The sequence below is a fragment of the Sus scrofa genome, chromosome 7, assembly GCF_000003025.6.
Source record: "Sus scrofa isolate TJ Tabasco breed Duroc chromosome 7, Sscrofa11.1, whole genome shotgun sequence".
NCBI classification, from domain to species: domain Eukaryota; kingdom Metazoa; phylum Chordata; class Mammalia; order Artiodactyla; family Suidae; genus Sus; species Sus scrofa.
The window spans coordinates 52,486,579-52,511,740 of NC_010449.5; the positions used below are offsets into that span (position 1 = coordinate 52,486,579).

The 25,162-nt window shown below is 40.1% G+C and overlaps 1 protein-coding gene across 3 annotated transcripts in view; it reads right to left on the bottom strand.

The window, feature by feature from the left end:
* Positions 1-25,162, bottom strand: part of PDE8A (phosphodiesterase 8A) — a 147,717-nt gene that overhangs the window by 75,813 nt on the left and 46,742 nt on the right. For all 3 annotated transcript variants that reach the window (XM_021098898.1, XM_021098899.1, XM_021098897.1), the window contains exon 2: positions 631-687. In XM_021098898.1, the coding sequence (XP_020954557.1) occupies positions 631-657 (27 nt within the window). In that variant the 5' untranslated portion in view covers positions 658-687. The remainder of the gene's footprint in view (positions 1-630; positions 688-25,162) is intronic.

Sequence of the window (25,162 nt, forward strand, 5' to 3'; positions counted from 1 at the left end):
TATTTAAATAATGCACCTAATACTTTAAATAATGCACCAATACCACAAATGGAAAGAATTAAAAGCAAGCATGTTTTGCCAGTCCCTTCATGTTTTAAAAGATGAGCATGCATTTGTGTAGAGGAAGCATCACCTAAATTTGGAGCTAAATTTCACTTGGCTATTTTATTTAATATTCTGGATTAGATAATTTATAGATAGTTTTTCTCTGCTAGAGCTGATTCAGCAACACAGAGTGGACCATGCCTTTACTTTTTATATTGGAAAATTTCAAACCTACAGAAAAGCTGTGAATGACAACGACTGCTGGTACATCCTTCTTCTAGTTTCATTAGTTGTTAACATTTTGCCACCTTTGCTCCCCCCACTCCCAAGTATACACATTATTTTATTGCTGAACCTTTTAAAATAGGTTGCAAACATTTCTTCATCACTAAATACCTCAATGCATATTCCTAAGAAAAGTACATTCTCTAGCTTGAGTACTATTACCAAGTTTAGGAAACTGAACATTGCTTCAATATCTTATTTAAAACAGAAGACTATTTTCAAGGTATAACTCTAAACCCACTCCTTCCCCCTCTGTAAAGAAAACCAACATGGAAATTACAGTGTGGTATATATTGTTACCTGAAGTTGATCTGGATGAAATCTCATGGGGCCAAATTGCACATCAGCTATTGCTACCTGTAAGAAAAAGAACTGCTTAAAAATGAAAAGAATGAAAAAAGGCAAGCTTGCTTTAAAGGTGGAGAGCAGGAGAAATAAAATGAGTGATCCCTGCCTCTTTTTCCCCAGCTGTGTGTGACTTTAGGCAAGTTACTCAACTTCCTTTAGCCTTGATTTCTCCCTTGTTACAAAGATCAAACAAGATTACAATATAAAGAGCCCCCCTAAATTAGACACTGAATAAACACTGTTCCTTCTATGTCCACTTATTTCCCCTGACAATGAAATCTTACATCTAGAATGGCACATAAATAATGAAATAAAAAAATCAGAAACACAAGACATCAGAGCCAAAGATTTTTGAGACGTTGTTGCCACTTTCATCATACAGAGGAGCAGTCAATGCTTATCAATACATGCTTATCTGAGAACTTAATACCAAGACACAAAGATAAACACAATGTCACAACCAAACCTCAGTGAGTAGTAATAGTCATAGTGCCAATGGAGGGCTGAGCACACGCTGGGCACTGTGCTAAGGGCTGAACATGTCATCTCATGATCTTGATCTTCGTAACATGATGAGAGATTTCAGTTGGAAAACTCAGTTTCCCAGCAGTTTATGTCCACACAGAAGCAAGTGGCGGCTGGGATTCCATTGACCAGTCTGTTTAGTTCTATAACCTGTGCTGCAGACCCAGGGCCCCTGGAAGGTTTGGGAAGTCTGTGCACTGCACAAAGGAACACAAGGGAGGGAAATATAGGGCTGAAATCCAGCATCAAGCCATAACCCCTGGCCCTCTGTGGCTACCCAAAAGAGACACATTTTTGCAATTTTTCCATAAACACTATATGTGTTGAAGGGACCCCTACCCTCCTACGGCCTCTGAGTGACGGTGTGATTCCATACTGAGAACAGAGCAGCAGCAGAACTAGATCTACTCACCTTCCCACAAGATACTCCCTGACTGCCCACCTCCCATCTCTCTCTCAAGCAGTGATCTAACCCACACTAAATACAGAAAACGAAACCCTTCTAGTGATAGAGGAAGTCTGTGTATATCTTTAACTGCTAGAAGCTGATGTCTACTAATTATGGGACACAGGCTCAGTTTCTGATTTGCTTTGTAGTAATTTCATCTCAGAAGGTGTAAGAGTGAGGGTGGCTACTACTCTGGACCTAAGACTGAGGAGGAAGGCCTGCAGTAGGGAGAAGCGTGAGCACAGACACCCCATGGCACCATCTAACCTCCTGAGCGGGGCAGCAACAGGCCAGCCTCGTATCAAGACGCACAGCTGGATGCTAAAGCCAGAGGTTCTGAGAGAAGATGATCTAGGAGGGCCAAGAAAGACTTGAAAGCCAGAGATCTGCTCTATGTAATCATACTCCCACAGAGCAGTGAGAAAGCAAGAGACACGCTGAGACAGCAGTCTGAACAATGAGTTTTTTGTGGGTTTTTCTGAACAAAGTTTAAAGAAATGGATGAATGAATGAACAAGAAATGATACAGGCCTACTGCTTGGAGAAGACAGTGGAACTACTCAGAAAAAAGAAAGAAAAAAAAATGAAAGGAAAACCATTTTGCTAATTTTCTACAGTATTGGGGGAGGGGGTGCAGTTTCATAAAAGAAAGCAGAAAACCCATCAGTAGGAGGGATGTGCCTCTGCCCAGGATAAAGTGGTTGTTAGACAGCATCTGGGTCCTCTGTGTAAACTGGGGACTGCAGCCTCTCACAGAGGATACACATGAGATTTGCTAGGAGGTATTATTAAGCAGATAAAAAATAAAGTCTGAGAGGAAGACAATATTCATGAAGAGCATAAAAACATGTTATACTAGGTCACAAAGAAAACCTTAAAACACATTCGTAAAAGTAAAAACTTAGGTGTTCCCGTCGTGGCTCAGTGGCTACTGAATCCCACTAGAATCTATGAGGATGTGAGTTCAATCCCTGGCCTTGCTCAGTGCGTTAAGGATCTGGTGTTGCCGTGAGCTGTAGAGTCACAGACGCAGCTCGGATCTGGCGTTACTGTGGCTGTGGAGTAGGCCAGCAGCTACAGCTCTCATTCGACCCCTAGCCTGGGAACCTCGATATGCCTCGCATGCAGCCCTAAAAAGACAAAACAAACAAACAAAAACTTGTATAGTTTTTATTTTCAACCACAATGCAATCAGGACAAAATTAAAAATGTAAGTTAAAAAAATACCCCCTCCCCGGAAAATTTTAAAATATTAACTCAGTTAATATTGGATTAAAGAGGAAATGAAAACTATACCTATGATTACTTTGAAAATAACAAAAATGAGAATGTCATGTACTAAGATATTAGTAAAATAATATCAAAATTATGGTTAGAGGCAAAATTCAGTCTTAAATCTTCTTATCATGAAACAAGAATTAAGTAATTATACTAAGCTTTCAAATCACTAAATTTGAGAAAGTTAACAATACAAACTTAAGGAAACCAGGAGGAGAAAATTAAGTTAAAGGTAACAATTAATAAAATTTTTAAATGTTAGTGACTAATTTGGTTTTAAAAAATACATTTATGTGTATATACAGTATTAGTAACAAGCTGAGGGGCAAGATAAAAGTATAGGTGGCTGAGGCAAGGTCTCATCTCACCTGGGAAACAATTCTGAGTACATGATCTACACCACAGGCGGGTAAAATAACTTTTACAAAGGAAAGCATAACTTTATGATCTCGACTTGTTAAATAACTCACCACTCCCTTAATTTTAAGAAATAAAAGAAGCTATAGACTAATTTTTTAAAGATCATGGACTCTGCCTCAATATAATTTTAGTGGTATTATTTTAAAATGTTACTGTTTGAGCAATGCCATTTTACCATTGAACACTTATTTACTTAACTACATTGCATTTTAACCTTACATCCTGTCTACGGGGTATATCCGGCTCTCGGGACCTCTGCCGAGCAGTGTCCCAGCAGAGCAGGACAACTACTTACCACTGCTGCCCCCCCAAATAACCACCGCCAGGAAATGTGATGACATTACTCAGTGAGCAGACGTCAGCAGTGGGCCCTCAGAGTAAACAACTTCGCAGCCGCTCTGGATAAAGGGGATCAGAACTACTAGAATTCATGTATTCATCCTTTCTCTGTGTATGAAATCAGAATCCAACTATCCTAGTGCTTCAGGCCAGAGACCTTTTAACATTTTTTATTTTCAAATCAATTTTAACAACATATCTGTCAGCTTCAAAGCAACTAATACTTTCAGGTAATATAGAAACAACAATTTATTCATGAGTTAAATCAGCAATCATACAAGCTGTTCAGTTTTTAAATATTTATTTAAGATTTACTGTTTAAAAAGATTGTTAAACTGGGACATCAGATGTCTGTATTTTAATATTTCAAAATAATTTTTTGTAAATATGGCTGATAGAAATCAGAAATAAATTATTATTAGATGCTTTGGTGAACCACCTATAAGACTTATTTTGTTTGCCTAAATGACCTAACATCATGACACTAGAGGGCAAAGTGACTGTGTTATGAATCCTTTGGGAGTAGGAGAGAAGAGAGACACATAATTCCAAGCTGCCTAAATATTATACTCCCTGAAGCTCCCTGTCTCTTGTATGCATTTTTTTTACTGTAACTTTTGTCCCCATTTGCCACGTTACATATTTTATTTGCCTTCTTAATAAAGGAGTGTCAGGACTTCTCCTGTGGTGCAGCAGGTTAAGGATCCACTGTTGTCACTGCAGGAGCTCAGGTCACTGCTGTGATGCAGGTTTGACTCCCCGACCCAGGAATTTCTGCATGCTGCAGGTACAGCCAAAAAAAAGAAAAAAGAAAAAGGAGTGTCTTTCCCATGAGAATGTAAGTTCTATGAAGAACAGGGAGGAGTTCCTGTCGTGGCACAGTGGTTAATGAATCCGACTAGGAACCATGAGGTTGTGGATTCAGTCCCTGGCCTTGCTCAGTGGGTTAAGGATCCGGCGTTGCTGTGAGCTGTGGTGTAGGTTGCAGATGTGGCTTGGATCCCGAGTTGCTGTGGCTCTGGCGTAGGCCGGTGGCTACAGCTCCGATTAGACCCCTAGCCTGGAAACCTCCATATGCCGCAGGAGCAGCCCTAGAAAAGGCAAAAAAAGACAAAAAGAACAGGGATTTATCGGAGTTCCATCGTGATGCATCGGAAACGAATCCATCTAGGAACCAAGAGGTTGAGGGTTCGATCCCTGGCCTCACTCAGTGGGTTAAGGATCTGGTGTTGCCGTGAGCTGTGGTGTACATCACAGACGAGGCTCAGATCTGGAGTGGCTGTGGCTGTGGCGTAAGCCGGTGGCTACAGCTCCGATTAGACCCGTAGCCTGGGAACTTCCATATGCCGCCAATGTGGCCCTAAAAAGGAAAAAAAAAAAAAAAAAAAAAAAAAAGGACAACATGACGCAATTTTAAGAGAAAGAAGGTATCTACTATGTGCTAAATACTTTGCTGCCAATTATGTTTAAATCCAAATTACTCCTTACCCTATGAGTAAGGGAAGCTCGTAACTCCATTTTATTGGTGACCAAACTGAAGCTCAGAGCAGTATGGTTAAATCTCTGGTAACAGAACTGGGCCCAATTCATGGGAACTTAATTTTTGTGATCTTCTCATGCTTCACTGGGAAAGGCCTAAAATCACCTGACCCAAGGTGTATCTACCTGAAATAAGACCAAAAAACTACAAAGCGGCATACGACAAATCTATGCTGAACGTCTACTATTTGTTAAATGGTTTCCAAAGCAAGGGATTGGGAATACAACAGAGAACAAGACAGATAATATCTCTATACAACAGGGAGAGTTTTTTTGTGTTTTTTTTTTTTTTAATGTCTTTTTAGGGCCCTCCCTGTGGCATATGGAAGTTTCCAGGCTAGGGGTTGAATTGGAGCTACAGCTGCCAGCCTACACCACAGCCACAGCAATGCGGGATCCAAGCCATGTCTGCGACCTGCACCACAGCTCACGGCAATGCCAGATCCTTAACCCACTGAGCGAGACCAGGGATTGAACCTGCATCCTCATGGAGTCTAGTGGGGTTTGTAACCCAGTGAGCCACCACGGGAACTCCATCAGGGAGGGATTTGATGGCAAGTAACTGGGTTGCTATTCTGAATCAAAGAAGACCTCTCTGACGCAGCACTGTGGAAGGTGAGATCTGAATGACAAGGTGTCATCCATGCCAAGAGGGAGGGAGCATAGATAGGCTCAGGGAACAGCTGGTGCATAGGACCTCAGGTGGGTATAGGGGAACACTGGAGGGAAGGAAAGGGAAGAGTACTGAGATGAGCTCATGGCTAGGCAGGAGCTGTTAAGATGCAGAGCTTCCCAAGCCAGGACAAGAAACTTGGGTTTTACTCTAAATTTCATGAAAAGCCACTAGAGAGTTTTACACAAGAGAAGGACATGATCTGATTTTTTTTTTGTTTTTTTTTTGTTTTTTTTAAAGATCCTTTTGGCTACCTCGGTCCATAGGAGAGTCAGAGAAGAGGCAAAGAAACTAGTAAGGCAGCTTCTGTAGCAGTCCGAGTGAGAGAGGATGGTTAGCCTGGCCTAGCAGCGGCCATGGAGAAGAGCAGAAGAGCAGATGAATGTGGGGTGTGTTTTGGAGGTAGAGAGATCAGGACTTGCTGATGGGAGAGGACACAATCAAATCCACTACTTCTCAGACCAGAGTTGCAGCTTTATTCGTGACTTGCAGTTTTATATCAGTGTTGTATGGAAATTTGGGGTTCTGCAAGGCATCCTGGTAGAAGCTGGCAGAGATCTGCTTGGTCCTTTCCAGATCCACCCACAAGATGGCACCAAGATCTACCCTGAGGCAAAGTTCCTTCCTAGCAGCTTCCCCTGGTCCTTCTCCCAGAGCAAGCAAAATATTCCATATAACCACCCTCAACGTCCTAGTGGCTTTATTGTCCACTCACCTGTTTCTAATTTGCCCTTAAGTAAACTTAAATAGCAAATATTTACAAGAAACCTTGTATATGTTACCCAATTTGATGCCAAAACTGAGATGTGTGCTAGGATAAAACCGTTCAGGTCCCTTTTTCCCAAACCCATAGTGTTGGACAAAAAATGGTTATCTGGATTAGATGAGCTATTTAAAGAGCTTAACACAACGCCTGACAGTGAAAATGCCCAATAAATTCTAAATCTCTACAGAAAAGGTTTTCTAAGAAGTTTTTGCTATGAAACTATAATTTCACACATAGAAACACACCCACACACAAATACATACGCAGGTATTTTTAAAACTCTCTTTCCCCAAAGAATTATTTCTTTCAAGGCACTAAGGTAATCAAACAATTAACTTCATAATGCCCTGAAATACTGTATAAAAAAATAGGACACACTTTTTTTTTTTTTAATGGCCACACCTGCAGATATGGAAGTTCCAGGGCCGGGGATTGAATGATCCATGCTGAAGCTTCTACTTACACTGAAGATGTGGCAATGCCGTATCCTTTAACTCACTGCACAAGGTGGGGCGGGGGGTGGGGGAGGTTGAACCTGTACCTCTGCAGCAATCTAAGCCACTATGGTTGGACTCTTAACCCAATGAGCCATAGCAGGAATTCCAGATGCTCTTCTTTAATATATTAATGTATTTGGTACAGGGGACAAATAAAAGTTTTCCTGAAACTCTGAAAGATTACTTCTGAAGGTGAAAATAGAAAGAACTGACCCATAAACAATGAAAATAGCCAGGTGAAGGATAACCCAGCCCATGAGACTTTCTTTAACTGGGTGTCACTGAAATTTAAGAACCTTCAAATCCAGGAGTTCCCATCGTGGCACAGCGGAAACGGATACAACCAGGAACCATGAGGTTGTGGGTTTAATCCCTGGCCTCATTCAATGGGTTAAGATTCCAGCATTGCCATGAGCTGTGGTGTAGGTCGCAGATGCAGCTCGGATCTGGCGTTGCTGTGGCTGTGGTGTAGGTCGCAGATGCAGCTCCAATTAGACCCCTAGCCTGGGAACCTCTATATGCCACAGGTGTGGCCCTAAAAAGCAAAAAAAAAAAAAAAGAAGCTTCAAATCCAACTGCCCAACTGCAGAAATCAGAGATATAACATCATGGAGGCCAGACTAGAACCTACTTCTCCTCCATGCCCTCAAAAATGAGGAAACTGGTCGCTTGTATCCAACCATCAGAATGAGAAGGAAGGTGTACAGGTTGCCTGGGAGAGGGAGGCAAGAGGCTGAGAATTCAATGCTATTTATTCAGCTCCCTCCCCAAGAAAAACTGAATCAACATGCACTGATGATTTGGATATCAACAGGAATATTCCTAACTAAAAGTTAATAAATTTGTATCCTGCTTCTCTCTGGGACGAGCCTATTTCAGGCATATTTACATTTATCAATCATGTTTACACCATGCTGTTTACATCACTCAGACAGCAGTGAGCCTGGTTCAGAAGGCTCTACAGCTGTTTGCCTGCCTACCTGACCACACCTATTATCCTGACTGCAAACCCCAGGCTAAGTTTTACTAGGTTAGCTTAATGAACCTCAGTGATAGATTACACTGAGAATGACAACCCGCACAACAGAACAGATTATCTAGAATCACCCAAACTTCCCATAACCAGTATTCTTGAGGTGGGACGGATAAGGGTTTGAACTCTGACCTCTCTCCCCTGAAAAACTATTAACTTTAGGCAAGTCTCTTCACTTTGCTAAGTCTCACCTGGAGATCAAGTTGTTAGGTGATGGTGAAGACTTGAGTAACAGATAACCATGCTTTCTGCATGGTGCCTGGCACACAGTTAAATGCCAGAAGAAGAACCACAGGGAAGAGAGGCAAGTATATTATATAGTAAAGGCACTAACGACATTACCAGAGTGTCAAGAATCCCTGGGGCTGATGAAGGTCTTGGATCAAGGAAGGGGGGTGGGGGGGAGGAGAAAATGAATAAGCAACTGGTCCCCCTTCATTGCAAACAGCAACAGCCCAGATTAGAGGTTTGCAAGGGAGACTCTTCTCCCAGGGCTGCTTCTCCCTGAGAGTCTCAAGGTAAAATTTTGACCAGAAGTTGTCTGGTATTTATATAGAAAAAAAATGTGTATTTATTTATGTCCTCCAAATACAACATATTTTTAAGACAATTTTTTCAGAGTAGTTTTAGGTTTACAATAAGATTGAGAGGGTGGTAAGAGATTTCTCTTATTTCAACAGAACATTTTTTTTTTTAACCAAGAATGAACCTATATTGACACATCATAATCATCCCAAATCTATACTTTACCTTCAGGTTCAAACTTGCTATTGTACATTCTATGGGTTTAGACAAACATATGGTGATACACACTCATCATTTTAATATCATATAGAGTATTTTCACTACAAATCCTCTGTTCTCTGCCTGTTCATCTCTCCCCACCCCCTACCACTGGCAACCATTTTTTCTTAATTGTCTCCATAGTTTTGCTTTATCTAGACTACCACATAGTTGGAATCATACAAGTATGTATGTAACCTTTTCAGACTGGCTTCTTTCACTTAGTAATATGCAAGTTTCCTCTATGGGTTTGTTGTTGTTGTTGCTGCTGTTCTGGTAGCTTGACCAATATTCCATTAGTGCTAAATAATATTCTATTGTCTGGATGTACTACAGTTTATCCATTCACCTACTGAAGCACATCTTGGTTGCTCTTAGGTTTTGACCATCATGAGTGAAGCTATTATAAATATCCCCGAGCAAGTTTTTGCGTGGATATAAGTTTGCGACTCTTTTGGGTCAATATCAAGGAGAACAACAGCTAGATAATATGATAAGACTATGTTTAGTTTTATAAGAAACTACCAAACTATGTTTCAAAGTGGTTATGCCATTCTGCATTTCCACCAGCACTGTGTGCATTCCTTCTCTGTTGTTCCACATCAGCACAACATAACACTGCATTTGGTGTTGTCAGTGTCCCAGATTTTGACCACTTAAATAGGTGTGGAGTAGTATCTTACTGATGTTTTAATTTGCTTTTTCGTTGATGATATATGACACAAGCATCTTTTCATACAGTTATTTGCCATCTGTACATCTTCTTTGGTGAAGTGTCTGTTAAGGTCTTTGGCCCATTTTTTAATCAGATTGTTCATTTTCTAACTGTAGAGTTTTTAAGAGTTCTTTGTGGAGTTCCTTTCGTGGCTCAGTGGTTAACGAACTCGACTAGCATCCATGAGGACACGGGTTTGATTCCTGGCCTCGCTCAGTGGGTTAAGGATCTGGCGGTGCCATGAGCCGTGGTCTAGGTTGCAGATGCGGCTCAGATCCTGCATTGCTATGGGTCTGGTGGAGGCCGGCAGCTGTAGCTCCAATTTGATCCCTAGCCTGGGAACCTCCATATGCCGCAGGTGTGGCCCTAAAAGACAAAAAAAAAAAAAAAAAAAAAAGAGTTCTTTGTATATTTTGACCAACAATCCTTTATCAGATGTGTCTTTGAAAATATTTTCTCCCAGTTTGTGACTTGTCTTTTAATTCTTTTGATACTTTCACAAAGCAGTTTTTAATTTTAATTAAGTCTAGCTTATCAATTATTTCTTTCATAGATTACATCTTTGGTGTTATATCTAAAAAACTATCACTGGAGTTCCCATTGTGGCTCAGTGTAATGAACCCGACTACTATCCATAAGGTCCCGTGTGGCTGTGGCATAGGCCACCAGCTGTAGCTCTGATTCGGCCTCTAGTCTGGGAACTTCCATATGCCACGGGTGCAGCCCTAAGAAAACAAAAAAAGGAAAAAAAGTATCATGATAACCAAGATCATCTAAGTCTTTTCCTATATTATCTTCGAGGACCCTTATGGTTTTGCATTTTACTTTTAGGCCTATGTGTCACCTTGAGTTAATTTTTGTGAAAGGTGTGACATCTGTATCTAAATTCATTAGTGTGTGGATGTCCAGTTATTCAGGCCCCATTTGAAGAAACTATTTTTGCTCCACTGTATTAACTTTGCTTCTTTGTCAAAGCTCACTTAACTATATTCATGGGTGTTATTTCTGGGCTTTCAACTTAGTTCTTAATATTGTGTTAGCCATTCTGGGTCTTTTGCTCTCCATGTAAACATTAGAAACAGTTTGTCAATATCCATAAAGTAATTTCCTGGGATTTTTATGGGATTGCATTGAATCTATAGATCAAGATGGGAAAGACTGCTATCTTGACAATACTGTCTTCCTATTCATAAACATGGAATATCTCTCCATTTACTTGGTTCTTTCTTCATCAGAGTTTTGCAGTTTTCCTCATATAGACCTTGCACATGTTTTGTTAGATTTATACCTAAGTATTTCCTTTGTTTTTTGGAGTGCTAATGTTAAGTGGTATCATGTTTTTAATTTCAAATACCACTTGCTCATTAATAGCATATAGGAGAGCAATCAACTTTTGTATATCAACCTTGTATCCCATAACCTTGCTATAATCACTTACTAGTTCTAGGAAATTTTCTGTCTATTGTTCTGGATTTTCTACATAGATAGTCATGTCGTCTGTGAACAAGTCATCCTTCACAAATTTTTAATTTCCTTTTTTTCACCTTACTGCATTAGCAAGGACTTCTAGTGCGATGCTTCAAGTTTCTCACCACTAAATGTGATGTGAGTTATAGGTTTTTGCAGATACACCTTTTTTTTTTTTGGTTGAACTCATGGCATGTGGAAGTTCCTGGGCTAGGGGTCAAACCCACACCACAGTTTCGACCTGCACCACACCCGAAGCAATGCTGGATCCTTAACCTGCTGTGCCACAGGGAAACTTCCTATAGATATTCTTAATCAAGTTGAGGGAGTTTCTCTTTTTTTTCTTCCAGTTTTACTGAGCTATAACTGACACGAGCACAGGAAAAGTTTAAGATGTACAGCATAAAGACTTGACCTATATATCTCATAAAATGATTGCCATAATAATTCAGTTTCCCACAGATACAAAATAATATTTTTCCTTGAAATGAGAATGGGAGAATCTCTTTATTCTTAGTTTACCGAGTGTTTTTTTTTTTTTTAATCATGAATGGGTTTCATATTTTTTCAAATGCTTTTTTCCATATACTGATATGATCATGTTATTTTTTCCCTTTTAGTCTGGTGATGTTAGGAATTACATTAACTGATTTTCTGATGTTTACCTGGGTATTTTTATACTTTTTCTATTTCATTTGCTAATATTGAGAATTTCTGCATCTATGTTCATGACAAGTTTTGCTCTATAATTTTCTTATCTTGTAATGTCTTTGTCAGGGGAATGCTGGCTTCACAGAATGAGTTAGAAAGCTTCTAACTCATTGAGCTTCCATCTTCTAAAATAGATTGTGGAGAACAGATTTCTTCCTTAAATATTTGGTAGCATTCACCAATGAAACCATATGGGCCTGGTGCTTTCACTTTTGGAATGTTATTAATTACTGACTCAATTTCTTCAATCGATATAGGCCTCTTCAGATCATCTATTTCTTCTCATGTGAGTTTTGACAGTGTCTTTTAAGGAATTGATCCATTTCATCTAGGTTATCAAATTGGTGGGCATAGAGCTGTTCACAGTATTATTTTACTACCCTTTTAATTTCCGTGGGATCTGTAGTGAAGTCTCCTCTTTCATTTCTGATATTGTAATTTGTGTCTTCTCTCTTTTTTAATTAGCCTTCCATAGAGGCTTATATATTTTACTGATCTTTTCAAAGAACCAGCTTTTGGTTTCAAGAGTTCTCTACAGATTTCCTATTTTCAATTTAATTGATTTCTGCTCTAATTTTTTTTTTTTTTTTAATCTTTTAGGGCAGCACTTACAGCATATGGAAATTCCCAGTCTAGGGGGCGAATTGGAGCTACAGCCACAGCAATGCCGGATCAGAGGCACATCTGCAACCTACATAGCAGCTTGTGGCAACATCCAATCCTTAACCTACTGAGCAAAGCCAAGGATCAAATCCGCATCCTCATGGATACCAGTTGGGTTCTTAACCCACTGAACCACAACAGGAACTCCTAAAGTGTATTTCTTAAAGCCAGTATTTTCTTTTCTGGTATTGACTGTGGGAATGTGGTCAAGCTCCTAAAGATAAATCTCACATTGTTGTGGGGGGTCCCCCATGCCACAGTGCCCCTGGAGATCTCAACTCTGAGTTGTCTTCACTGAGCTGCCAGTAATGCATCAGTCACAGTTCAGGTTTCCTATCCTGACTTGGACTGGTGTGGAGGTTTTTCCTCATGAGTCTCGTAAGCAGTGACCCCCTGTATTCACCTACCTACCCAGTCTTGGGGGCTACAGTTTGCCCTGTGTCTTCCCCTCTCTTATTGACTTTTGAACCATTGTTGATTTTTCAGTCTATTCAAGCTTTGCTTGTTGTTAGGACAGAGTGTTGACATCTAAGCTCTTATGCAAAGAACTAGAAACCAGAAGTCCAATACATTGTAAACAAAATGATGTGCAGGATTACAATCCAAATACACTTTTTAGAACATACAGCAGTCACAACTGCATAAGCATTTTGGGAAGCGGGCAGTGTTAAAGGGGGTGTGCATCCCTGAAGCTGGTACAGAGAGGGCACCCCAGCACCATCCTCCTGGGAGCTGCTCTCTGCTTCCTCTGTTTGGCAGGTTATAGGAAGGCAGGCAAACGGCCCCTGTTAATGCAAAGCAACTGCTTGTTAATAACCATTGGTTCCTACTGCATAGCACAGGGAATTATATCTAGCCACTTGTGATGGAATGTGGTGGAGTATAATATGAGAAAAAGAATGTATGTATGTGTGTGCATGTGTATGTATGTATGTATGTATGAATGGGTCACCTTGCTGTACAGCTGAAATTGACAGAACATTGTAAATCAACAGAAGAAAAAAAAAAAACAACAACTACTGGTGGTTAGAAAGTGAGGTTTTAAGCAATTTACTGCCTAATATGCTAGACTGTTATTTAAGTATAGTTTTTTACTAAGTTTCAGTTATGCTTTAGGAAATAAATTCAGGGTTCTGAGTTGACTTTGATACCTGGTCTCACTCAGTGGGTTAAGGAACCAGCATTGCCGTGAGCTGTGGAGTAGGTTGCAGACACAGCTCAGAACTGGTGCGGCTATGGCTGTGGCTGTGGTGTGATGTGATGTGGTGCTGCAGCTCCAACTCGACTCCTAGCCTGGAAACTTCCATATGCATGAGTGCGGTCCTAAAAAGACCAAAAAAAAAAGTAAGAAATGACTCCTGGTTGAAACTTTTACAGTTGATGTTAAGGAACTAATTACTAAGGTTAAGTCAACACTGCCTATACCTGCATATCCTATGACCCAGAAGTGAAAACTTTGGGTCTGTTCACAAAGACCTGTAAGGGGACATGTACAAAGACATTTGTCCAAGGTTAATCATAATGGCAGGGAGTTGCAAGCAATATGGATATATCTAACTGGGGACAGTAATATGGCAGATATTAAAAGTGAAAAAAGTAAAAAACAGAATGAGATCTATAATACCATTTACATAAATTAAAATACATAAACATATAACAATACATACTTTATAAGAACACATAAAAACAAAATGACATATATTAAACACACTAGAATGGTTACCTGTGTTAGGCAGGGAGGGAGTGGAGAATCAGATAAAAATAAACCAGACAACGGAGTTCCTGAGGTGGCTCAGTGGTTAACAAATCCGACTAGGAACCATGAGGTTGTGGGTTCGATCCCTGGCCTTGCTCAGTGGGTTAAGAATCTGGCATTGCCGTGAGCTGTGGTGTAGGTCGCAGATGCAGATCAGATCCCACGTCACTGTGGCTCTGGCGAAGGCTGGTGGCTACAGCTCTGATTAGACCCATAGCCTAGGAAGGTCCATATGCCATGGGAGCAGCCCTAGAAAAGGCAAAAAGACAAAAAAAAAAAAAAAAAAAAAAAACAAGAAAAAGAGAGGAACCTTGGAAGGTAGGCAAGGATTTTTAAATAAAGGAAACCAGAAAGGAAAATACTGATAAATTAGATTTCGAAATTAAGAACTTTTGTTCACCAAAAGACTCCAGTCAGAGACTGAAAAGCTAGATCACAGAAGGGGGGAAGAAGGTATTTGCAAAACATATAACTGACAAAAGACTCATACCCATAATATATAAAGAATGCCTGAAGATCAGTGAGGCAAAACTAGACAATCCAGGAGTTCCCGTCGTGGCACAGTGGTTAACAAATCCGACTAGGAACCATGAGGTTGCGGGTTCGGTTCCTGCCCTTGCTCAGTGGGTTAACGATCTGGCGTTACCGTGAGCTGTGGTGTAGGTTGCAGACGCAGCTCAGATCCTGCGTCGCTGTGGCTCTGGCATAGGCTGGTGGCTACAGCTCCGATTGGACCCCTAGCCTGGGAACCTCCATATGCCGCGGGAGCGGCCCAAGAAATGCCAAAAAAGACAAAAAAAAAAAAAAAACTAGACAATCCAACTGGAAAGAGCCTTGCACACACAGATGATGTTAATATGCTAAGAACTAAGCAAGATAATTCAACCCTCTGCACTGGAATTTCAACCAGGAAAAGAAAGGGAGCTCATCAACAATTTTTAAGTTTTGACAATTTGATAAAAATATATGTAAGCAGGAAATTTGAACAGATATTTTAAACTTTATAAAACATATAAACAAACGTCATCAGCTAAAGTCTCTTCTATTTTGAGAGAGTTATTGAGAGAAAATGGAAAAAGCGGCATCTGCATCTACAATTTGTGTGTCTACAAGGGGAAATGAGTTACTTATGCAATTACTACACAGTAGAAAGCTTTGTTTCCATAGAGATTATGACACAAATGATTTAGGCCTTAAATTAGAATATTTCGATTGAATTGAGAAATGATCTTTTTGTCTAAATGAATAGTGTATTCAGTGCAAATAAAAGCTCTGCACATCTGCTGATATCATTTCCTCTTTACTTCAGTAATAATTAATAAGAATACATCCACACAAGTCCTAAAACGGAATTCATATCCCCAAAATTTCCTAAGTGCCTGAAAATATATAGGGAATGACATATTTCTACAGGATGTACAAAAATACATAAAGAACACAAAACATTTCAAAATATCTTTCTGCTCATTTCATATCTCTTACACTTAAACATTCTCTTGTATTAACCGTGTAAACAGAAAGACAAAAAAGTCAGTTCTATCTTCCATAACCACTATCTGAATTCACCAGATAAGCTGTATACTGTGGGGAGGTGGGACAGGATACGAATGCATATTAAAAGCACAAAAACATCAGAATGTTGTTTCAAAAGGAGTGAAATATATGATGAATAAATATAGTAAAAAATAGGATTTTACAGTGTCAAATCCTTCAGGGGCTCTACATTGCCCTAGGTAAAGCCTGGACCCTCTCGTAGGGCATTCAAGGCTCCTGTTGTGCTTGAAGCCTAAACTTCAACCACCTGCCCCAACCACTTAGAAGTCCTTAAAAGTCCTTGTCTCTTGCCATGGCCACATCACTCAGAGTGGCATATTCCCTTCTTCCTCTTCTCCTTTAATTCCTCCTCTTTCCAGATTCAATCATGGGGAAACTCTAACTATGCCTCTAGCTCCAAACTCCATCTGGATGAGGCGCCACACTTACGTGTTCCCAAAGCATCCTGGGGTTTATAATCATCACAGTGGGATCATATTCACTTGTTTCCCTGACTGGACTGAGCTTCTGAGTTCTACTTGCTTTCATAAAAGTGGAAACTAAAAAAAAAAGTACAATGCTTGGTAACTGCTAAATGAAATTACTATATTCTGAATTCAATTACCAAATAACTGAACTCTCCAACATTTCCCCTTATTTTCATAATAAATGATCCTAAAGGAAATAGCTAAGAAAAAAAAAAAAAAAGGATAAAGCCCAGTTGTGAGAGTAAAAATCAAGACTGGCTAGGAATCTAATAAAAAAAGAAAGATATAAAAGATCGAGTTCCTGTTGTGGCTCAGCAGTAATGAACCTGACTAGTATCCACAAGGATAGGCTGCAGGTTGGAGCCCTGGCTCTGCTCACTGGGCTAAGGATCTGGCATTGCTGTGAGCTGCAGTATAGGTCACAGGCTCAGCTTGGATCCTGAGTTGCTGTGGCAGCATTGCTATAGGCTGGCAGCTGCACCTCCAATTTGACCCTAGCCTGGGAACTTCCATATGCCTCACATGCAGCCCTAAAAAAAAATAAAGTAAAAAAATAAAAATAAAAATGATAAAAAGAACTTATTCACAAAACAGAAACAGACTTAAAAGACTTTGAAACCAAACTTATGGTTACCACAGGGGAAATGCTGGGGGAAGGGATAAATTGGGAGACTGGGACTGACATATAACTACTACTATATATGGAACGGGTAAGAACAGGGACCTACTTGTATAGCACAGGGAAATCTACTCAGTACTCTGAGTGACCTATATGGGAAAAGAATCTGAAAAAGAATGGATATATGCCTATGTATAACAGATTCACTTTGCTGTATACCTGAAAATAACACAACATTCTAAGTCAATATACTCCAATAAAAATTTTTAAAAGAACATATATATATGCAGGTATAACTGAATCACTGCGCTGTATGCCCGAAACTAACATGATATTTTTATTGTCTTTTAAGGGCCACCACACCTGTGGCATATGGAAGTTCCCAGGCTAGGGGTCTAACAGACGCTGTAGCTGCTGGCCTACACCACAGCCACAACACTGCCAGATCTGAGCTGCATCTGCGACCTACACCACAGCTCACAGCAATGCCAGATCCGTAACCCACTGAGAGGCCAGGGATCAAACCTGCATCCTCATGGAAGTCAGATTCGCTTCCGGTGAGCCACAATGGGGAACTCCCTAACATGATATTTTAAATCAACTATACTTCAATAAATAAAAATTTTTAAAAAGACTGGCTAGATTTCCTGACAGGCTTGTATTATAAATCATTGTTCTTTTTCTAATTTCACTGCGAAATCCTTCCAGCTGAATGGATATTCTATCTCACTCTCCAAGGTCTCCAAAGAAATGATCCAATTTTGTTACAGTGGAGTATATTCTCAATTAGCCAAATATTCAAAGTTCTGATTGATTAGATTCTTGTCTTGTTGCTACTCTTGGCATTTTGACTCCCCAGATTAATTGCTATTGTTAACCAGTTTTGTTTAGATATCACAGAAAGTTCCTGATCTCCTTTTGAAAAACTGCTTTACATTAAATTATAACATATACGTGAAAAACCACACTGGTTTTCACCACACTTAGCTGAATCTCATAAGAAAGCATGATGTATGAAAACAGGAAGTAAGCCTTCTCCATTTCAATTAAAGGCACAATTTTCATATAAAAATGTTAGATTATGACCATGTGATTTTGTAGAAAAAATCTATAGGACCAATAGCAAATAAAAGCAAAAATATTTCGGAAATTAATAATAAATGTTGAGGCGTTCCTGTCGTGATGCAGTGGAAAGAATCCGACTAGGAACCAAGAGGTTGCGGGTTCGATCCCTGGTCTCGATCAGTGAGTTTAAGAATCCGGCGTTGCCGTGAGCTGTGGTGTAGGCTGCAGATGCAGCCTGGATCCTGCATTGCTGTGGCTGTGGTGCAGGCTGACAGCTGTAGCGTCGATTAGACCCCTAGCCTGGGAAACTCCTTATGCCTCAGGTGCGGCCCTAAAAAGACAAAAATAAATAAATAAATAAATTTTGAATGTTCATCTACATATGCTCAAAATATCTTCATGTAGCAAGTTAAAGAATTTTGAATTTTATCATGCTGATTTAATGGTGTATGAAAATTTCCCCAATAAAAAGTTGTTAGAAAAAGTATTAAAGTATCAAACATATATCACTGTGATAAGACACAAATCAAAAACATGAAGTTATAATTAACCTCAGAAAATGAAACTAGGGCAGACCACTTCTGTAAGTAGCTAGTTTCACTTATATGTTAATTCTTCCTAAATTGTTTTCAGTAAACAGGTGGCTGTGTTTTGGAGAAACACAGATTCCTAGCACACTGAAGACTTCTCAAGAGATTGTCACTGTGGGGCCAGGTCCATGGGGCTGGCTTAATTCACCATACTACAGGCGATCTGAGAAAAGACTTAAAGGGAGAGAACAAATCTGAATATGCAGTTTTGCTTTCATGATCTTTTAACTTGGATTAGCTATACGCACTGCAAGGCAGAGCAATCATTTGAACTGTGGTGGTTCTGAGGACAGAGCCCCATCAGGAGTCACTGAAGAACTTCTCAAAGAATGGACTTCCAGAGGTGAATGTGCTTGAGTCACAGGACTCACTTTGAAAAAAGAGCTTGGCAGTGAAATTCCCATCATGGCTCAGTGGAAATGAATCTGACTAGCATCCATGAGGACTCGGGTTCCATCCCTGGTCTTGCTCAGTGAGTTAAGGATTCGGTGTTGCTGTGAGCTGTAGGTGTCGGTCACTGATGCCACGCAGATCTGGCGTGGCTGTGGCTGTGGTGTAGGCCAGAGGCTACAGCTCCAATTCAACCCCTAGCCTGGGAACTTCCATATGCTGCGGGTGCAGCCCTAAAAAGCACCCCCCGCAAAAGAGCTTGGCAGAATGAAACGTATGAAATAAATCTGAAGGTTTTACTGGCATTGCCCGTCTGGAAAGTGAACATAATACAAGAGTCTGATATTCCAGGGAGCCAAGAGTTTGCTTCTATAATTGGTATGTTGAAAATGCAAGGCTCTTAAAATCACCAAAAGTGATTTTAAGTCATTCTCCCACTTTAAACCTGTCTAATGGAAATAGTGCTTCCTCTACTCCTAAAACTGGGACGAGTCTCATAAATTTTATGCTTAGTCCTAGAGTTTATTAGTTTCCTAGGGCTGCCCTAACAAATTACCACAAACTAGGTGGCTGAAAACAACAGAAAGTTATTCTTTTACAATTCAGGGGGCCAGAGGTCCAAAATCAAGGTGTAGGCCGAGTTGATTCCTGCTGTAGGATCTGAGGGAGAAGTTAGTTCATGTCCCTCTCTTCCAAACTTCTGGTGGTTGCTGGGAATCCTTGGCTTTCCTGGGCTTGTATCTGCCACACTCCAATCTCTGCCTCTGTCATAGCATGGACTTCTTATAAGGAAACAAGTTATTGGATTTAGGGCCTACCCTAATCCAGTATGACCTTATCTTAACTAATTATATCTGCAGAGACTCTTTCCAAATAAGTCACATTCTGAGGTCCACTGGACGTTAATTTTGAGAAGATACTATTCAACCCTGTACACTCAAGAAGCCACAAATAAGCCTCAATTTTGTAATTAGAAGTAAGCAATCTACTACATTTACAGTTCAAATCAAGCAAAACTAATTCAGAGTATTTGGGGGGTGAGGGTAGTGGGTGACTGACAGAGAATACCAGGAAGCCTTATAGGTTCCTGGAATGTTCTAGTCCTTGATCTGAGTGCTGGTCACATTTACAAAAATTTATCAAGTTGTGTAATTATGAGTTAGGCACTAATTGCATTAACTTTCAAAAAGAGGTTAGGTACTTTAAAAAGAAAATTATCAGTCTGGTATCTTTATATATATATAAAGATATATACATAATGATTTTTCTTTTTTCCATTATAGCTGGTTTACAGTGTTCTATCAATTTTCTATTGTACAGCATGGTGATGCGGTTACACATACCATGTATATACATTCTTTTTTCTCACATATCATGCTCCATCGTAAGTGACTAGACATAGTTCCCAGTGCTACACAGCAGGATTTCATTGCTTATCCATTCCAAAGGCAATAGTGCTGCATGCAAATCAATGAAACTAGAACACACCCTCACACCATGCACAAAAATAAACTCAAAATGACTTAAAGACTTAAATATAAGACAGGACACCATCAAACTCCTAGAAGAGAACATAGGCAAAACATTATCTGACATTAGTCCAGTATCTTAGCAGCACTTCAGTTTTCATTTGAAGAAGATTCTCTCCTCACCAACAGGGCCAGCTGTGGAGCAGGGGGTGCTACTCCCTCCACCCCCTGCCCCTGTTACCTCCCTTGTATGTGCTAACTGCAATTTCTGGAGCAGGGAGCACAGAAAAGGACCAGAGAGAAGAACTCACTTGACTGGTACTATTCAATGACTTCTTACTCTTGGAGCCTGACGGATTTTTAAAGCTTTTTCTCTCATGGAGGGAGCATTTTTGTGGTTTCTCTGGAGAGTCTCGTGCTGTATCCATCCCTTCTGATGGGCAGTGCCTCTCCTGTTAAAGAACCCTGTTAGTGGAGTATGAGATTCGACTTCCTGATGACCAAGCTGATGACCTCCGATTTCCAGCTATATTTACTGCTATGACAAGACAGTGGCCTTCGTCCTATCAATTATTTTTGTTATCCTTAATGGGGTCTATTTGTCTTCTTTTGTGTGTATACTTTGATATTTAAATAAGATGGCTTATTTTTAATCTAGTTGACTTTTTTTTTTTTTTGCCCCGCACACAGCATGCAGAAGTTCTGGGACCAGGGATAAAACCTGCACCACAGCAGCTACCTGAGCTATAGTAGTGACAATGTCAGATCCTTAACCTGCTGAGTCACAAGAAACTCCCAGTGGTTACTTTTATTAGTATCTGAGAACATTTATTTCTTTAGATAGTATCTATTTAATCCCCTAAAATAAATGATGGATTCAAGATATCTAATTCTCTTGTACCATTCCTCTACCATCATACTTTAATCCATCATACTATATCCTGTTTAACTTTGTACTCTTAAATATACCTACAGCTCTATAGTTTGTCTGGTAGCTTTATTTTATTTTATTTTTTGTCTTTTTAGAGCCACACCTCCTCTAAAAGGAGGTTCTCAGGCTAGGGGTCTAATTGGAGCTGTAGCCACTGGCCTACGCCACAGCCACAGCCACACGGGATCCGAGCCACGTCTGCAACCTACACCACAGCTCACAGCAACACCAGATCCTACAGACTCATTGCTTATAATGGTTCTTTTGCTGCAGTTTTTCCAGTTATCAGTTGGTGGACTGAAATTTGTCTTTGATTAGATTCCTCAAGAAGAGATCATGGGGATATTCCTTCTCAAGTTTTTTTTTTTAGGCCACACCTGCAGCATACGGAAATTCCCAGGCTAGGAGTCAAAACAGCTGCAGCTGCCAGCCTACACCACAGCCATAGCCACTTGGGATCTGAGCTGTGTCTGTGACCTACACTGAAGCTCACGGCAACACCAGATACTTAACCCACTGAGCAGGACCAGGTATCGAACCCGAGTTCTCATGGATACTAGTTGGGTTTGTTATTGCTGAGCCACAACAGGAACTCCTCTTTCTCAATTTCTTCTATCTAAAAACTTGTCTTTTATAAAAATAAAACAAAACAAAACAAACCCAAGTTCAATGAATATAAACTCCTTAGGTCAAATTTATTTCTCGTAAAGATTTTGTCAGTGTTCTTAGATGATAAGGAGCAGACAAAATCTCCCCTTTTATAAATGAGTTGATATTTTGGCCTGGGTCCAAATAATTCTTTACGTTGAAGTCCAATAACTTTACTGGGATACACAGCAAACCTAGCCATTCTACATTAATTTTTCCTGAGTACAGTATGACCTTTCAAACTGTAGATTCAAGTTCTGTTTCTGGGAACTTTTGTTGATTTATATCTTTAAATTTTTATTTTGTCTATTATTTGTTTTCTTCAGGGAATTTTTGTACTTGTCATTCATATCTTTCTTAACTATATCTATTTTCACATTCACTCACTTCATTTCTTTTTTTCATTTTTTTTTTTTTTCTTTTTGGTCTTTTTGCCTTTTCTGGGGCCCCCTCCGAGGCATATGGAGGTTCCCAGGCTAGGGGTCTAATAGGAGCTGTAGCCGCTGGCCTACGCCAGAGCCACAGCAACATGGGATCCCAGTCGTGTCTGCAACCTACACCACAGCTCACGGCAAAGCCGGATCCTCAACCCACTGAGCAAGGCCAGGGATCGAACCCACAACCCCATGGTTCCTAGTCGGATTCGTTAGCCACTGAGCCATGACGGGAACTCCTTTCTTTCTTGAACTTAGGTATTTCTGCCTAATGACTTGCTGTCTCTTCCCTGAGTGCCTGTATTTCTGATTTGTGCTCCAGCTCTTTACAGCAGTGACATTTTTCTTTAATTTACGAAACATTTGGTCATGTGCCAGCAGTATTTTTCTAGTGAGTGTTATCCATCATCTTTTTTGTTTTTTCATGTTTCTTCAACATTTTTTAAATAATTATGTTTGACTAGATCCTAAACTGGTCCTTTTTTTTTTTTTTTTTTTTTTGGCCGCACCCACAGCATGTGGAAGTTCCCAGGCCAGGAACTGAACCTGCGCCACAGCAGCAACCCAAGCCACTACAGTGACAATGCCAGATCCTTAACCAGCTGAGCCACAGGAGAGCTCCAGTTTTTGATTACTAATTTTTTCTTTTTACGGCCGCACCTGCAGCATATGGAAGTTCCCAGGCTAGGGGGTGAATCAGAGCTGCAGCTGCCGGCCTCCACCACAGCCACAGCAACACCAGGTCAGAGTCATGTCTGCCACCCATACCACAGCTTGGGTCAACACCAGGTACTTAACCCATTTAGAGAGGCCAGGGATCAAACATCCTCATGGATACTATCTATCCTCACAGATACCAACCCCCTAAACCACAACGGGAACTCCTTGATTATTCATTTTTGAAGGCAGTTCTTCCTAGACCAGTTATTTGAAGACTTATTTGGGAGAAGAGCCAGAGCCACATTTAGGGAAGCAGGAGTGTTCTTTCTTTTTCTGGCAGGACAGTACATGTGCACTGTGGGGACTGCGCTCTTTCCTGCCACCACAGCTCAGCCTGCTCCCTGCAAATGCTACTTGTGTAAGTCCTCATTCAGGCCAGACTCCTCTGCATCTTGGAATCAAACTGGATCCAGCGAAGCTACTGCCACCAGCCTGTGTACTCGTTTCCACTATTTCAAACCAAACATTTTGGTTTTGAACCCCAGGGTATATATCCTTCACCTTGGAAAGTGTTATTTGCTAGTTGATTTTTCTTTTCCTGAAGTCTGCAGCTGCAAGCATCTTCTGTTTACTTCCTCTCATAGATCTGGTCCAATCTTTCAAAAACGCTTTTCATTTATTTTTTGGTTTGAGTTTCAGACATCTCCTCATTTCTTCAAAGATACCCTTAATTTCTGTTTTTTTTTTCCCCCTCCTAGTTTCTTGGGATAATTTTCCAGGGAAGGGTGTAGAAAGTTTAAATCTTAGGTTTTACTTTCTTTCCTCAGTAAAGAAAATTATTTTATACTTTCTTTGAATCTAAAGTAATACATAGTTACTCCAAAATCCAGACAATACAGAAAAGATGCAGAGGAGAAAAATAAAACGCTAATTACCTGAAATCTAAGTTATTAACCTCAAGTAGTAATCCCTGTTAACAAATGAGCACATATCCTGATACATTTCATAAAGTGACCATTTCCCCTGCTTCTTTTCACTTAAAACTGAGTATTTTCTTGCAACATAGATCTAAAATTATAATTTTAATAGCTACATGATATTCACGAGAACCTCCTTTTAACTAAGAGTACCATGAGACACTGAAATGTTTAAACTTTAAAATAAACAATCCCATAAAACCAGAAGTCATGCCTCTTAAAAGATCAAATTTTCCACATTTTAGTTTCCTTGTAAATCAGAGAAAATGAGGGGTTTATTCCACAGTCTTTTAGGACTAAAACAAGCAGGTCTAGGCCTTTAAAAGCTAGGTAACTATGGGTTCTTTTTAAAAGTTACTGTTTCCACGACCTTTGTTCCCCTTATAATAAATACACTGTATTTTTCTGGTTTCTCATTTACAAGCAGGAGAAATCCAAACAACAAAATTATCCAAGTTTTTATACCAACGACAGACAATCTACAGGTTATTAATCAAGAAGAAAGCCAAAAGAATTTCAGGCTGCTCCTTTCACAACTCAAGGTGAGCCTGTACTATGGTGTCAAACAAGGGAATGTGTGTAAACTGCCTGCAGTCTGTGAGTTTTCATTAAACTGGTTCTTCTAATCCATTTCCTTAATTAACAGAGACTTAGGGCTATATAAACACTGAATCTCAAAGCTGGTTGTAGCTGTGAAATAAAGAGAGAAAACATTCTGTTCTTTCTTTCAGTAGACCCGAGACAACAACTTCTTCTATGAAACGTCCCCTACACAAATGAGCAAAACTCCAGATGGCAAAGCACTGGCACGTGCCAAGTAACAATAATTATAAGTGAACATTACTCACTGAAATACTCCATGGACTTCCCATGTGGCTCACAATTCACCAAAATACTCCAACAAGTGCCTGAGTGTAGCCTGTAGGTTAGCAAACCCCTTACAAAGTTAGGTAGCCCTTGATTCAGCAGCCAGCAGCCAGGCCCAAGAAGAACTGGAGCCAGAGAAGGTGGGTAATCCACTTCCAGTGATTTACTATAATCAAGCCACCACCACCATCAAGAGCTTG